General features: G+C 37.3%; 2 protein-coding genes across 2 annotated transcripts in view; one reads left to right on the top strand and one right to left on the bottom strand.

The window, feature by feature from the left end:
• The first annotated feature begins 985 nt into the window (after positions 1 to 985).
• LOC116299202 (monocarboxylate transporter 10) lies at positions 986 to 7,766 on the top strand. Its single transcript, XM_031707829.2, has 6 exons — positions 986 to 1,320; positions 2,912 to 3,142; positions 4,718 to 5,052; positions 5,123 to 5,266; positions 5,368 to 5,593; positions 6,618 to 7,766. The coding sequence occupies exons 1-6, from the start codon at positions 1,095 to 1,097 to the stop codon at positions 7,001 to 7,003; spliced, it is 1,548 nt and encodes a 515-aa protein (XP_031563689.2). The 5' UTR covers positions 986 to 1,094; the 3' UTR covers positions 7,004 to 7,766.
• Positions 7,767 to 8,417: 651 nt separating this feature from the next.
• LOC116299199 (gelsolin-like protein 1) overlaps positions 8,418 to 11,191 on the bottom strand; it is a 10,864-nt gene continuing 8,090 nt past the window's right edge. Inside the window, exons 14-15 of the mRNA XM_089026952.1 lie at positions 11,174 to 11,191; positions 8,418 to 10,534 (exon numbers count right to left, since the gene is read on the bottom strand). The exon at positions 11,174 to 11,191 is cut by the window's right edge and continues 81 nt beyond it. Of these exons, the coding sequence (XP_088883078.1) occupies positions 11,186 to 11,191 (6 nt within the window). The 3' untranslated portion in view covers positions 8,418 to 10,534; positions 11,174 to 11,185. The remainder of the gene's footprint in view (positions 10,535 to 11,173) is intronic.

Genomic DNA, 11,191 nt, shown 5'->3' with positions numbered 1-11,191 from the left:
CCTACTCCTTGCTTGCAGACTTTATAGTGAACCTTAGTGCTTCCTTCCTTCCTTCCTTCCTTCCTTCCTTCCTTCCTTCCTTCCTTCCTTCCTTCCTTCCTTCCTTCCTTCCTTCCTTCCTTCCTTCCTTCCTTCCTTCCCAGTTGCGTAACCAGGGATCTTGCATGGGAGGTGCACATGCAATGATTTGCAGAAACAAAAAAAGAAACAAAAAAAAACAAACAAACAAACAAAAAAATAAATAAATAAAACGCAAAAAAAGGTAACCACAAAAAAAAAAAAAGAAAAAAAAGAAAAAAAAAAAGCAAGAACCAAATAAAACAAAGGTAACCAACCCCCCCCCCCCCCCCCCCCCCCAAGAAAAGGTAACCAATGAAAAAACAGAACCAGGAAAAAAAACCAAGGGAAATATGGGTGAGTGATTCTTGAATCTTGAAAATGCTACAATATGCAGATGGAAAGTGGTCTTCATTTTAATCAAAAACATTTACATGCAATTTTAAAGCAAAAGGAGCTGAGATAGATGAACGGACGTCAAGCTTTTATGGGGGGGAGGGGGGTGCATGTGCACCCTGTGCTGTTCCCTCCTTGCTTCCTTCCTTCATTCCTTCCTTCCCTTTTTCCCTCCTTCTTCTTGCCTCCTTGCTAGCCTGTGAAACGGTTCTCTGGCGCGGGGGTTGGGGGCCTTCAGTTGCTTGGTTCGTACGTTCCTTCATTTCTTTACACACTCCTTTTCGAGCCTTTCTCGTTCTCTTAACAGTGCAAAGTGCTCCTAGCTAGTCAAATGTTTTCCATCAATGCCGGCGATTTTTCAACAGCCTCCCCTTAGGCTCGCACCTTCTCCTTGAACCTTTGTACATATCACTTCACTTTCAGGCGACGAAGGATCGAATTTCTTTACTAATTCATCACTAATGATGCATAATTCCATATTAAGATTACGAAGCCAAGGTTAACTCTGAGAGAGATCTTTTTACATCTGCACCCGACCCGACTCAAAGAAAGCATCGCTCTAATTTTTAAACCTTTACTTAAAACACACCCAAAATTTTATCAAAAAATCTACATTTGGAGTTATCTTTATAATCAGGCCAATGCAGAGGTCAAAACAAACTTTAAACGAAGAAAATAACTCGACTAAATCTGTTAGAAAGCATTGTGTAGTTACTAATGGATCAACTATTCCTGACGGGGGATATGGCTGGATCGTATGTTGTGCAGGATTTGTTGTACAATTCGTAATTCTTGGAATTCACAATTCCTTTGGAATATTATTCACGCATTTAATGATGGAACTAAAGTCAGAAGCTTCGGACACAGGTTTGTACGTACACTAAACTGTTTAAAAACGTTCTTAGTATATAGTTTTTTCATTATTTTCATAACGTTAGCGCGATTGCCAAGATGTTACCAAACTTCAGCTTCTTTTCTGATTCTCATCAGAACACAAATATATTTTTGACCGATTTGGGGGGAAAATGTTTTTTTGAAATAGCTTAGAATAGTATTTTTATTTCAAAGATATTGCCGATAATCTTTGCACTGTTTTATATAGCCCTTGAGCTGATTAGTTTCTAATTCTCCCTACTAGAATCCATCAATTTACCTTAGATATATACACCTACTTGCAAGAACGTTGACATACGAAAATAGAACATTAGTGATTTAGTGGAATAGGAATTATATTAAAAAACGAAAGAAGATCACTGAAGCTGAACTTTTTCTTTTGTCTTTTAATGTATTCCTTTCTCACTAAATTACTAATGTTCTATTCTTGTATAAAAACCTTCTTGCAACTAGGTGTATATTATATGTAATTATCTTTTGTATTTTTAATGCTGTTGGTTTTTTTTTTTAATTGTAAATTATATTTTTTGATTATAAATATAAAGTAGTGTTTCTCCAGCCTCAGGTCTGCGCTTCGAAGCTCTTTCTTCGGTTATTTGAATTTTCTGTTCTAATTTGAATCTACTTTGCTTGCAGGCACACATCGTAAATGAATTATTTTTTATATAAATTGGTCTCTCATTAGTAAATGTTCATAATCTAGCAAGCTATGAGCTATCATGTTTGCTAAATATTCGAATATCAAGTTTACTGCAAATTATCATTGAAATAATAAACGCTCTTAAAAATTTACTTGAGAATGAAAAGGTCAAGTTTCTTTGACATTGAAATCGGAAAAAGTCATTCACTTCCGGTTTTTATTTCCGACTGAAAGGTGATTAGGGGTGTCAGAAATACCCCCTCCCTTACCCCCAGAAAAACTGCTTTGAAAATTAAGTGCAAGAGGGGTGTAGGGAGGGGAAGAGAGAGGGGGACAAGCGCTTTGCGCGCTCGATTGTTAGCGTAATTTCCCGCCAATTTCGCAGGTTATTCTACTAAGAATGGTATTGGCTTCGTTCGTGTTGTATCCACATTCATGTGTCTTTTTAAACAAAGAAATAATACTCTAGGGAATGATACGTGGTCTCAAATGGGGGAAAATTACGCCCAAGGTAAGGAGGTCATACATTACCATCAATTAAATAAATCGTTCCCATGTGCGTAGTCTAACGAATTATTTGACTGTGCCCTTCCCTCCCTCCCCTCGCTCCCCTCCCTCCCCTCCCTTACGATACTCAACGATTAAATTATTACAATAGAACCTTTTCCAGTTCGAAATTACCGCTGTTTTCCTTGATAAATAACAGAATCATTTACTAAGGGTTAGCCTTATTTCAGCGGCCGAATGTTCACAAATACCAACGGTAAAATAAAGAATGCACGACTTCAACAATACAAACACTTTGCACGGACCTTCACTAGAATACATGAATATTCTACACAATTACAATCGAGGTTATAGCCTTGAGTAAATAAGAGAACTCGAATGTAGTCTATTGTAAGAATTTTATTAAACTCTCAACAGCATGGATCGGCTCCATCGCGTTTGGTATGAACTTTCTTTGCGGTCCCCTGATCAGCGGTCTTGCCCTTCGCTACAGCTGTCGTTTAGTTGGAGCAGTAGGCGGAGTCATATCAGCCCTGGGACTTCTATTGACGTCATTCTCGAACAGCATTTACGTCATCTATGTGACGTATAGTCTTATATGGGGACTGGGCTCTAGTATGAACTATGGACCGACAATGATGATCCTAAGTAAGTATGAACCAAACGATTTTCTCATTCTCTACTTTCATCCCCATAATGCCTTGCGACTTTGGGGAGTAACGAAAATTTACTATGATGCACGTTCCGTTTACTCCCACCAATATATTGGAACGCATCCCACATGGAAAAAAATGAGTATGCGCTCAAAGCCTTCAGCGTCACATTGAAAAAATTGAGTATGCTGGTCATAGCAAGGGGTTAATCATCTACGGTCTAGGGGCCGACTAACCTCTCCCTTAGGCTTCGGCCGAGCTTCCTGATCAGTCTGTAAATCTCCGGATAGCGGTGTCGGGGTCGAAATCTCCGGCGTAGCCGTAAATGCTTCGCGCTGCCATACGACGGTTCAGCACTCGATGTCTGGAAGTATGGTCCTAGTTTAATAAATCGAAAAGTAAATATTCTAAAAACATATGTTTCCAAATTAACTTTAAAGAGCTAGATCAATTCAGGGCTGAACTACATTCAGCCGTCTTGAGATGTGGTATAACATTTCTAGGATTTCCAGAAACCTGAAAAAAAAAAATTAAGGTGAATTATTAATAACCAACCTAGAATTTGCAGAAGCAAAACAAGAAAGAAAAGAAAAAATCCATTTTTGGGATAGCGAAAATGCTACAATATCATGGGCGGATCCAGGATTTTTTCAAAGGGGGGGGGGGGGGGGGTTGATTGATTGAGGTACTCGTTTGGCGGGAAAGTAGCACAGGGTTCCCAAACGGAAGTAGATCTTATGATAATGATTATTGCCGCAGACGAGCATGGTTGTTTCAGGTCCCACACACGGCGTATAGCAAAAAAAAAAAGGGAAAGCGAGTGAAATGTGTTCGGCACCCCTGTTTTGATAAAACTCACGATGCTGTTGGTGTTGTCATGAATAAATCACGATTTATAAATCACGATAGCTCTCATAGGGGGGGTTGCAACCCCCAAACCCACCCCTAGATCCGCCACTAAATTTGAGATGAATTAAAAAAGGGTTTAAAAAATCTTACAAAACCTTTTATTTCACCGTTTAGAAAAAACCAGTTGTGATGAATAGTACATAAGGTATTGGTAATGGTCTGAAAATAAATTTTACTTACTTTAATTTAACTAGCACGACCTTGCACGGTATTACGAGATTTGTGTATTTGAGCAATATTTGGTTCCCAAGTTTATTTATTTTCCGAGATGTGTAGTGCTACAGAATTCAGAATACTAGTGCAGTTTTCGTATGACTGTGAAAAGCTCAGTGCCGTAAGCGTGACGTGCCGTGGACGTGATACTTTCTAGAATTTTAATTGGCTGATTTTTTTTTCACGCGCAATATGATTGGTCTAAAAGTGCCGTGATCTTGAAGTGACCGTGTCCGCGCCGTGTTTATGCCATGTTCCGGGTATTTGATTGGATGGAGAGTAAATTCTCGTGCAATGTGATTTGTCTGGCGTATCTCTTGCTGTGTCACGACCGTGTTCGTGCCGTGAACTTTTCACAGTCATACAAAAACTGCACCATGTCATAGTGACTACGCGATCTATTATAAAGCAGTGGCCACAAAAAAAATGATACTCTTTGTATTTCCAGGTCAATACTTTCACAGACATTTATCAACAGCCAATGGGATCGTCACAGCAGGCAGCGGTCTAGGAACCCTTGCCATTGGTCCGTTATACCAACTTATAATCACAAGATACGGATGGAGAGTGTTACTGCGGATTCTAAGTGGCTCGACAGTACTCTTATTTATATCCTCTCTTCTTTATCGCCCTGCGACGTCACCCCACAAGGAAATACCCAAAGAACACGACGAACCGAGAAAGTTTATAGACTTGAGCGTGTGGAAGGATAAAGCGTTTGTTTTCTGGGTCGTGTCTATGTCGTTCTTGTTTGTAGGATATTTCGTTCCTTTCATTCATTTGGTGAGTTGATTTTCTCATTTTATTTTCACATTTTATTTACAGTAACTTTTATGTTATTTTATTTTTCCAGCCAAATCATGCAATCAACCTGAACATCGAGCCGAACCTTGCCGCGTTACTCATCGGATACTTATCGATTTCGTCGACAGTCTCCCGAGTTTTGTTCGGGATTTTTCTTAATCACCCGAGAATAAATCGATTCTATGTTTTGCAGGTATGTACGAATGCCGACAGACTGTTTAAGGAATTTTCAAAGCTAAAAATGTATATTTTTTCCCCCTTAAGAATTAGCTTTCTCCTATGTGTGTGTTTTAGATTTGTTTTCTCATGATGGCGGTTACCACAACCTTGTGTCCGCTGGCCAAGACATACGAGGGGCTCATCCTGTACGTCGTGGCCTTTGGATCCTTCGACGGCTGTTTCGTTCTTCTTATTGCTGTGTCAACCGCTGACATCGTGGGCCCAACAAAAGTAGTTCAAGCTTTGGGAAACCTGTATGGGATTATTGCAATTCCAATGATATTTGGACCCCCTCTAGCAGGTATTGTCAAAGCGGAAGTAATAGCGCAGCGCAACCGTGACGTCAAAAAAACGAAGACAAAGGCGAAATTCGGACAAACAAACTTACAAGTTTACTTTCAGCAGATAATTTTCACAGCCGATCGCAGTTGATCTTAGTTTACATGGGTTATTATTGTAACTTTAAGTGAAAATAATAAAATCGGTTCGTATAATCCTCGTAGCGGTTAAACAGAATACAATAGAGAGTTTTAGATTGACTTTTTTTTCTCCCCGCAAACGGCAAACGTGAGCACGTTTTCATAGTTTTCCTGTATTTTACTTTACCTTTTACAAACCTTCTCACCAAGCGCAAATATTCTTTTCTTTTTCTACTACTTGGACTTTTTTGCGATTCTTTTTCAGTAATTTAAAATAATTTTCAAAAGGTCAACTGACGTTTCACGTTTGCCGTAAACGTAAATCTAAAACTCTCTAATGTTTGTCCGAATCTTTAAGCTATTTTTAGAATCAGTGCGCTGCGCTATTAAGGCAAGATTATACAGAACAATTATCTTTGCAACTTGTCTCGCAACAGCGTTACAAACAAGTTGCAAGAGTGTCTAAAACGGAGACGCAATCGTTGCCAAAAGTATAAAAACGAATTCTACTTTTTACGACGATTGCTGCAGCTTTTCTCGCAACATTTTTGAATTTGCGCTTTAGGTCACACGCTGCAATGACTCCTTGCAACTTGTGTCTCAAAGCCGTTGCGAGACAACTTGCAAAGAATATTGCTCCGTGTTATCGCGCTTTTAGTCATTCTGAAGTAGTTGAAAGAACCGGATTGAGTTGGCATTGCAGTGCATTGTGGGGCTGATTAGGGGATGAATTAAATAATACGGTTCTACCTTGGGTACAAAAGATTTAAAGGACGTTTGCATTATATCGTTTCATTCTCTTTGGCATCCTCAATATTCGTTATTATTCATGTAATTTAAAGTCCACGTTTTTTGTGCGGAAATAAACTTTTGAACCTATTTTTTCTATTTTATACATATCTCCAGGTATAATCTTTGAAATGTCAGGGTCATACGAGAACGCATTCTTCGTAGCCGGCGGTGCTATGGCAACCGGCACGTGCACACTGTTCTTCATACCCATGTGCATGAAACCACCTGAGCCCGTGGAAATTCAACCCAGCGGTCTATGCCAATCATCTGCATCTTCTTCATCAACTGACTTCGAAAGTAAGAACCAATCAAGTGACGCATGCGCAGATGTAATTCCTAAACCTTCGGATATCGAACGATCTATTTTGAGATACGAAACTAAACGTTTTTCTCAAAATGAAAGCACGTGGACACTTTCTGATTACGTGATTGGTAGATTTGGTGACGTGTTTGGATTGGAAGCCATCGTTGAATCAATGGATAGAGAGTCGTTCGTATAGAAGACTAGTAACGAGTGATGATTGCCTGCAGAAGACTGGTAATGATGTTCAAAACTGGTAATAATTTATGGTCGTACAAGACTGGTAACGAGCTGTGGCCGTAAAAAACTGGTAACCAGTAGATCAGATCGAATATCTGTCATCGGCACTGGCCCAAAACTTTGTCGAAAAACCCGAGACGACATTTTCCGAAATATGACGTTTTAGGAACCGAATCAAATTTGTTATAATTTTAGAAAACAAAAAAAGACTGGGCATTAGTTTATTAATGAAACGCTTAGGGACTGGTAACTACAGACCAAAAGTTGGATTCCGATTCTGAGATGTGAAGATCGCTGTCAAAAGTATCGCGGGCGGGCATGAGAGTGAGGCAATTTTGAAAAAGGATTTGTTTGTTTACATTTTTGACCAATATTGCCTCGTATTTGTGCCTGCCCGCGATACTTTGTAGACAGCTGATTGCTCAAATATATGCATGCGCACTACGGATAAACTGCATGGCTTTGGCTAACTTGCTTCTAACAAAGATAATGCTAGATTCCAAGGGAAAAATGGTACTTTTCACAACTATGAGTGTAATTTTTTCCCATTTGAGACCTTTTATGCCCTTGGCAATGGTGTCTTTGTTTTCTAGGGCTACGTTGCATGGGGTTTTCCATAGGGGGAGAGGGTTCGGAGAATGGCTGATGGGTGTATTGTCAATATAGGAATGAGGTCTTTGCCGCGGACGTCGAGCGCTTAATACACGAGATTTGGGCAACCACTCACCGACTTGTCGAAGTAAAACGATTTATTTTTACTTTTCTTATACACAGCTATTTCAAAAAAGGTTGAATACTGAATACTGCATACTGAATAGTTCATTCCAAGACCAAAAGGCATTGTGGGTCTCGTTAATTTGAAATAAAAAGTAAATATACAGCAATTGACTTTCTACATGGAGTTAGTATATTGTCAGTTACAGATGGAATACACTATAAAAATAGAATAAATTATCATTATTATTATTCCTACTTTAGAGAATGTCCCTATGACCCACAATACATTTCGGTCTTGGAATGCACTATTCAGTATTCAACATTTTTTGAAATAGCTGTATACACTCAATTGAAGAATCGTTGTCGGGTTCAGAAACATAGAACATAGAAGCTGAGACTTAAATGGCACATGGGAAAGGACATATAACATTATAATTTATTCATTTGCGCCATCCATGCAGCCGGTTTAAATAGCCAAACGCGTATTAAAAAAAAAACAGTGGATGATGTCACGGGTCGCCGGTCACAGCATGCATCTAATTAACGTACTTCCCATGTGCCATTTCGGTCTCATTTTCTATGTTTTATGTTTCTGAACCCGACAACGATTCTTCGATTTAGTGTATAAGATCTTGAGACTGTCATGTGGAATGCGATTGAAAAATCTTGAGACAAGCTTTATTGTTAATTGTGAAGAGTTAGAAACCATATTATTCAGTTATTATATTAGAACAGTATTGGTGTTAAGATATCATTAGATAACATTGGAGGTTGTTAGAGATTTGTTATATAATATAAGAAATCATTAAAAATTATTAGAGGAAATTGGAAGATATCATTAGGTAACATTGGAGGTTATTAGATGTTATTACCATGGTGCTAAGGAAGAACTAATAGGAAATAAGATTATATTATTAGATAATATTAGAAATCATTAAAGTTTATTACAGAAAATTAGAAGATATATTATTAGATAAAATTTGAGATCATTAGAGGCTATTACGATGGCACTAAGGTAGAACTAATAGGAAATAACAAATAGATAATGCTAAAAATCATTAGTTTTATTATTAGAGGAAATTAGAAGATATTTTTAGGAAACATTGGAGGTTATGAGGGGCTATCAACATGATGCCAAGGTAGAACTGATAGGAATAATAGGAATAAGAAGATATTATTAGATAACATTACAGATTATTAGAGATTATTAGAGGAAATTAGGAGATATTATTAGACAACATCAGAAAATATTAGAGGTCATTAGAAGATCAATATTAGTATTTTTGATAGAACAAATAGGAACAGTAGAAAATTGAAGGATATTAGAAAATCTTTGAAATTATTAGAGATTATTAGAGGTTGGTAGAATAATTACAGAAAGAAATAACAGGAAATTAGAATAGATACTATTAGATAGCATTAGAGGTTATTAGAGGTTATTAGTATAGTTACAGATAGAAATAATAAGAAATTAGGATAGATATTATTAGATAACATTAAAGATTATTAGAGGTTATTAGTATAATTACAGATAGAAATGATAGGAAATTAGGATAGATAACATCAGAGATTATTAGAGATTATTAGTATAATTGCAGATAGAAATAATAGGATATTAGGATAGATAATATTACCTAACATTAGAGGTTATTAGAGGTCATTAGTATAATCACCATGAAGCTAGAGTGAAGGAATGTAACCCGTGAGATAAAAAACCATGTTAGTCAACGTGTAATAGTCAAAAAGACACAAAAGAAAACAATGGAATTAGGGTCTACTAAAATGTATTCGCCTAATATCTATTTCACGGGTTTAATGATTTCATTCTAAGGTAAAACCGATAGGAATATTAGAAAATTAGAATATATTATTAGATAACATCAGAGATTATTAGAGGTTAGGGGTGTTAGGTAGAAATTAAGAAAGAAATTCTTATCACGCATTTAAAATTAGAGGTATTTCAGTTTTAAGCAAAGATCTCTAAAAATTATTATGGTTTATTTATTAGAAGTTATTACGGAAATTGAGAGGTACTGTTAATATCATCTTTAAGATAGTTAGATATTAACAATGATTAATATTAGTAGTTAGTAAGGTCAATAAGTAAATTAGTCAGAAAGTGCTTTTTATTTTAAAGTGTCTATCACCCTTCTGACAATATTCTGAGTATTGATTCTACATGGGGCAAGATGTGGAAAAGCCCGAAAAAATTTCACAGTTTGAGTGCGGCTTCTTGAAGTTTTAAAGGTTTTTCCATGTCATATGCTAATGTTGTGACGTATGAGGAGTAATCATTTAACATACAAAACCTTACTGGCACAGATAAATTAAATTTGAAATACGTCATTGTTTTGCCCATTGCTCTTATAGAAATGAATGCAATTAGTTTTCACATACAAGCCGGTGTTTCGAATTACAAGGAACAACAAATAACCATAAATGCCTCCTCATACGTCACCGCATTAGCATATGACCTGGAAAAACCTTCATATCTTCAAGAAGCCGCACTCAAACTATGAATTTATTTCAGGTTATTCGACATCTTACCCCATGTAGAATCAATACTGTAAATATTGTCAGAAGGGTGATAGGCACTTTAAGCTTTTTGAAAAAAGGATTAAGAGAAAATTTGACATTTGAAAGATTTTTATCGTTTTTGAAATGTGCAGTATTATGTTTTGAATTTACTACCAAAGCTTTATAGATTTATTGGATGCTTAGCTTGAAGAATTTTCTTTTAGTAAACTTCCACAGAACATGACTTGAAGAAAACCTAGAACATAAGCAGACCACAGGGTTGCCAAAAGATAGTACAATATATAACACTCGTTGTGATTGGGGGAGCCATGCTACGTGCGTAAGTCTAAAAAATAAAAAATGGGATTCTTTTATAGCGCATTTTCACATTGTCTCAATGCGCTTTACATTGCAGTGGAGGACTTTACGGGCTGCATATTAAAGGCACTATTAGCAGCCGTGCAGCTTACAACCATGAGTGATTTATTAGTACGTTAGTGTTATGCCTCCAGATTGGGATAGGCTGTTGAACCGGGAGACAATCCCCTACTCTTAACGAATGATTCAACAGGTTCTTTTATATCCCCCATTTTTACTGCAGGTTAGGAAGGGTTGGGAGACGGGGCGTACGGTTTTAAGTCCTTGTCCGAGAAGACTTGAAGGTCTAACCATTTGCAGATGTAATTACAAAGGCAGCACCTTCTCCTCAGTTATTTTAAGACCCTGAGTGTTGGTCCGGCCGAGGCTTGAACCAAGACCTCCCGCACAACAGACCGGCGCTCTTACCAACTGAGCTAACCGGGTGACATACAATGCATGAGTGACTTAAAGACGTTTCTGTAATCTCAACATCTAATAATGTAGAATATCTTAAACACTTTAAAATTTTGTATACCTCGAGTTTTTTTCAATC

Source organism: Actinia tenebrosa, unplaced genomic scaffold, assembly GCF_029948245.1.
Source record: "Actinia tenebrosa isolate PJP-AT-01 unplaced genomic scaffold, QUT_ActTen_1.0 PGA_scaffold10__47_contigs__length_13832649, whole genome shotgun sequence".
Taxonomy (NCBI): Eukaryota; Metazoa; Cnidaria; class Anthozoa; order Actiniaria; family Actiniidae; genus Actinia; species Actinia tenebrosa.
The sequence above is the reverse complement of the archived record's forward strand: the minus strand, read 5'-3'. Positions and strand labels throughout refer to the sequence as shown.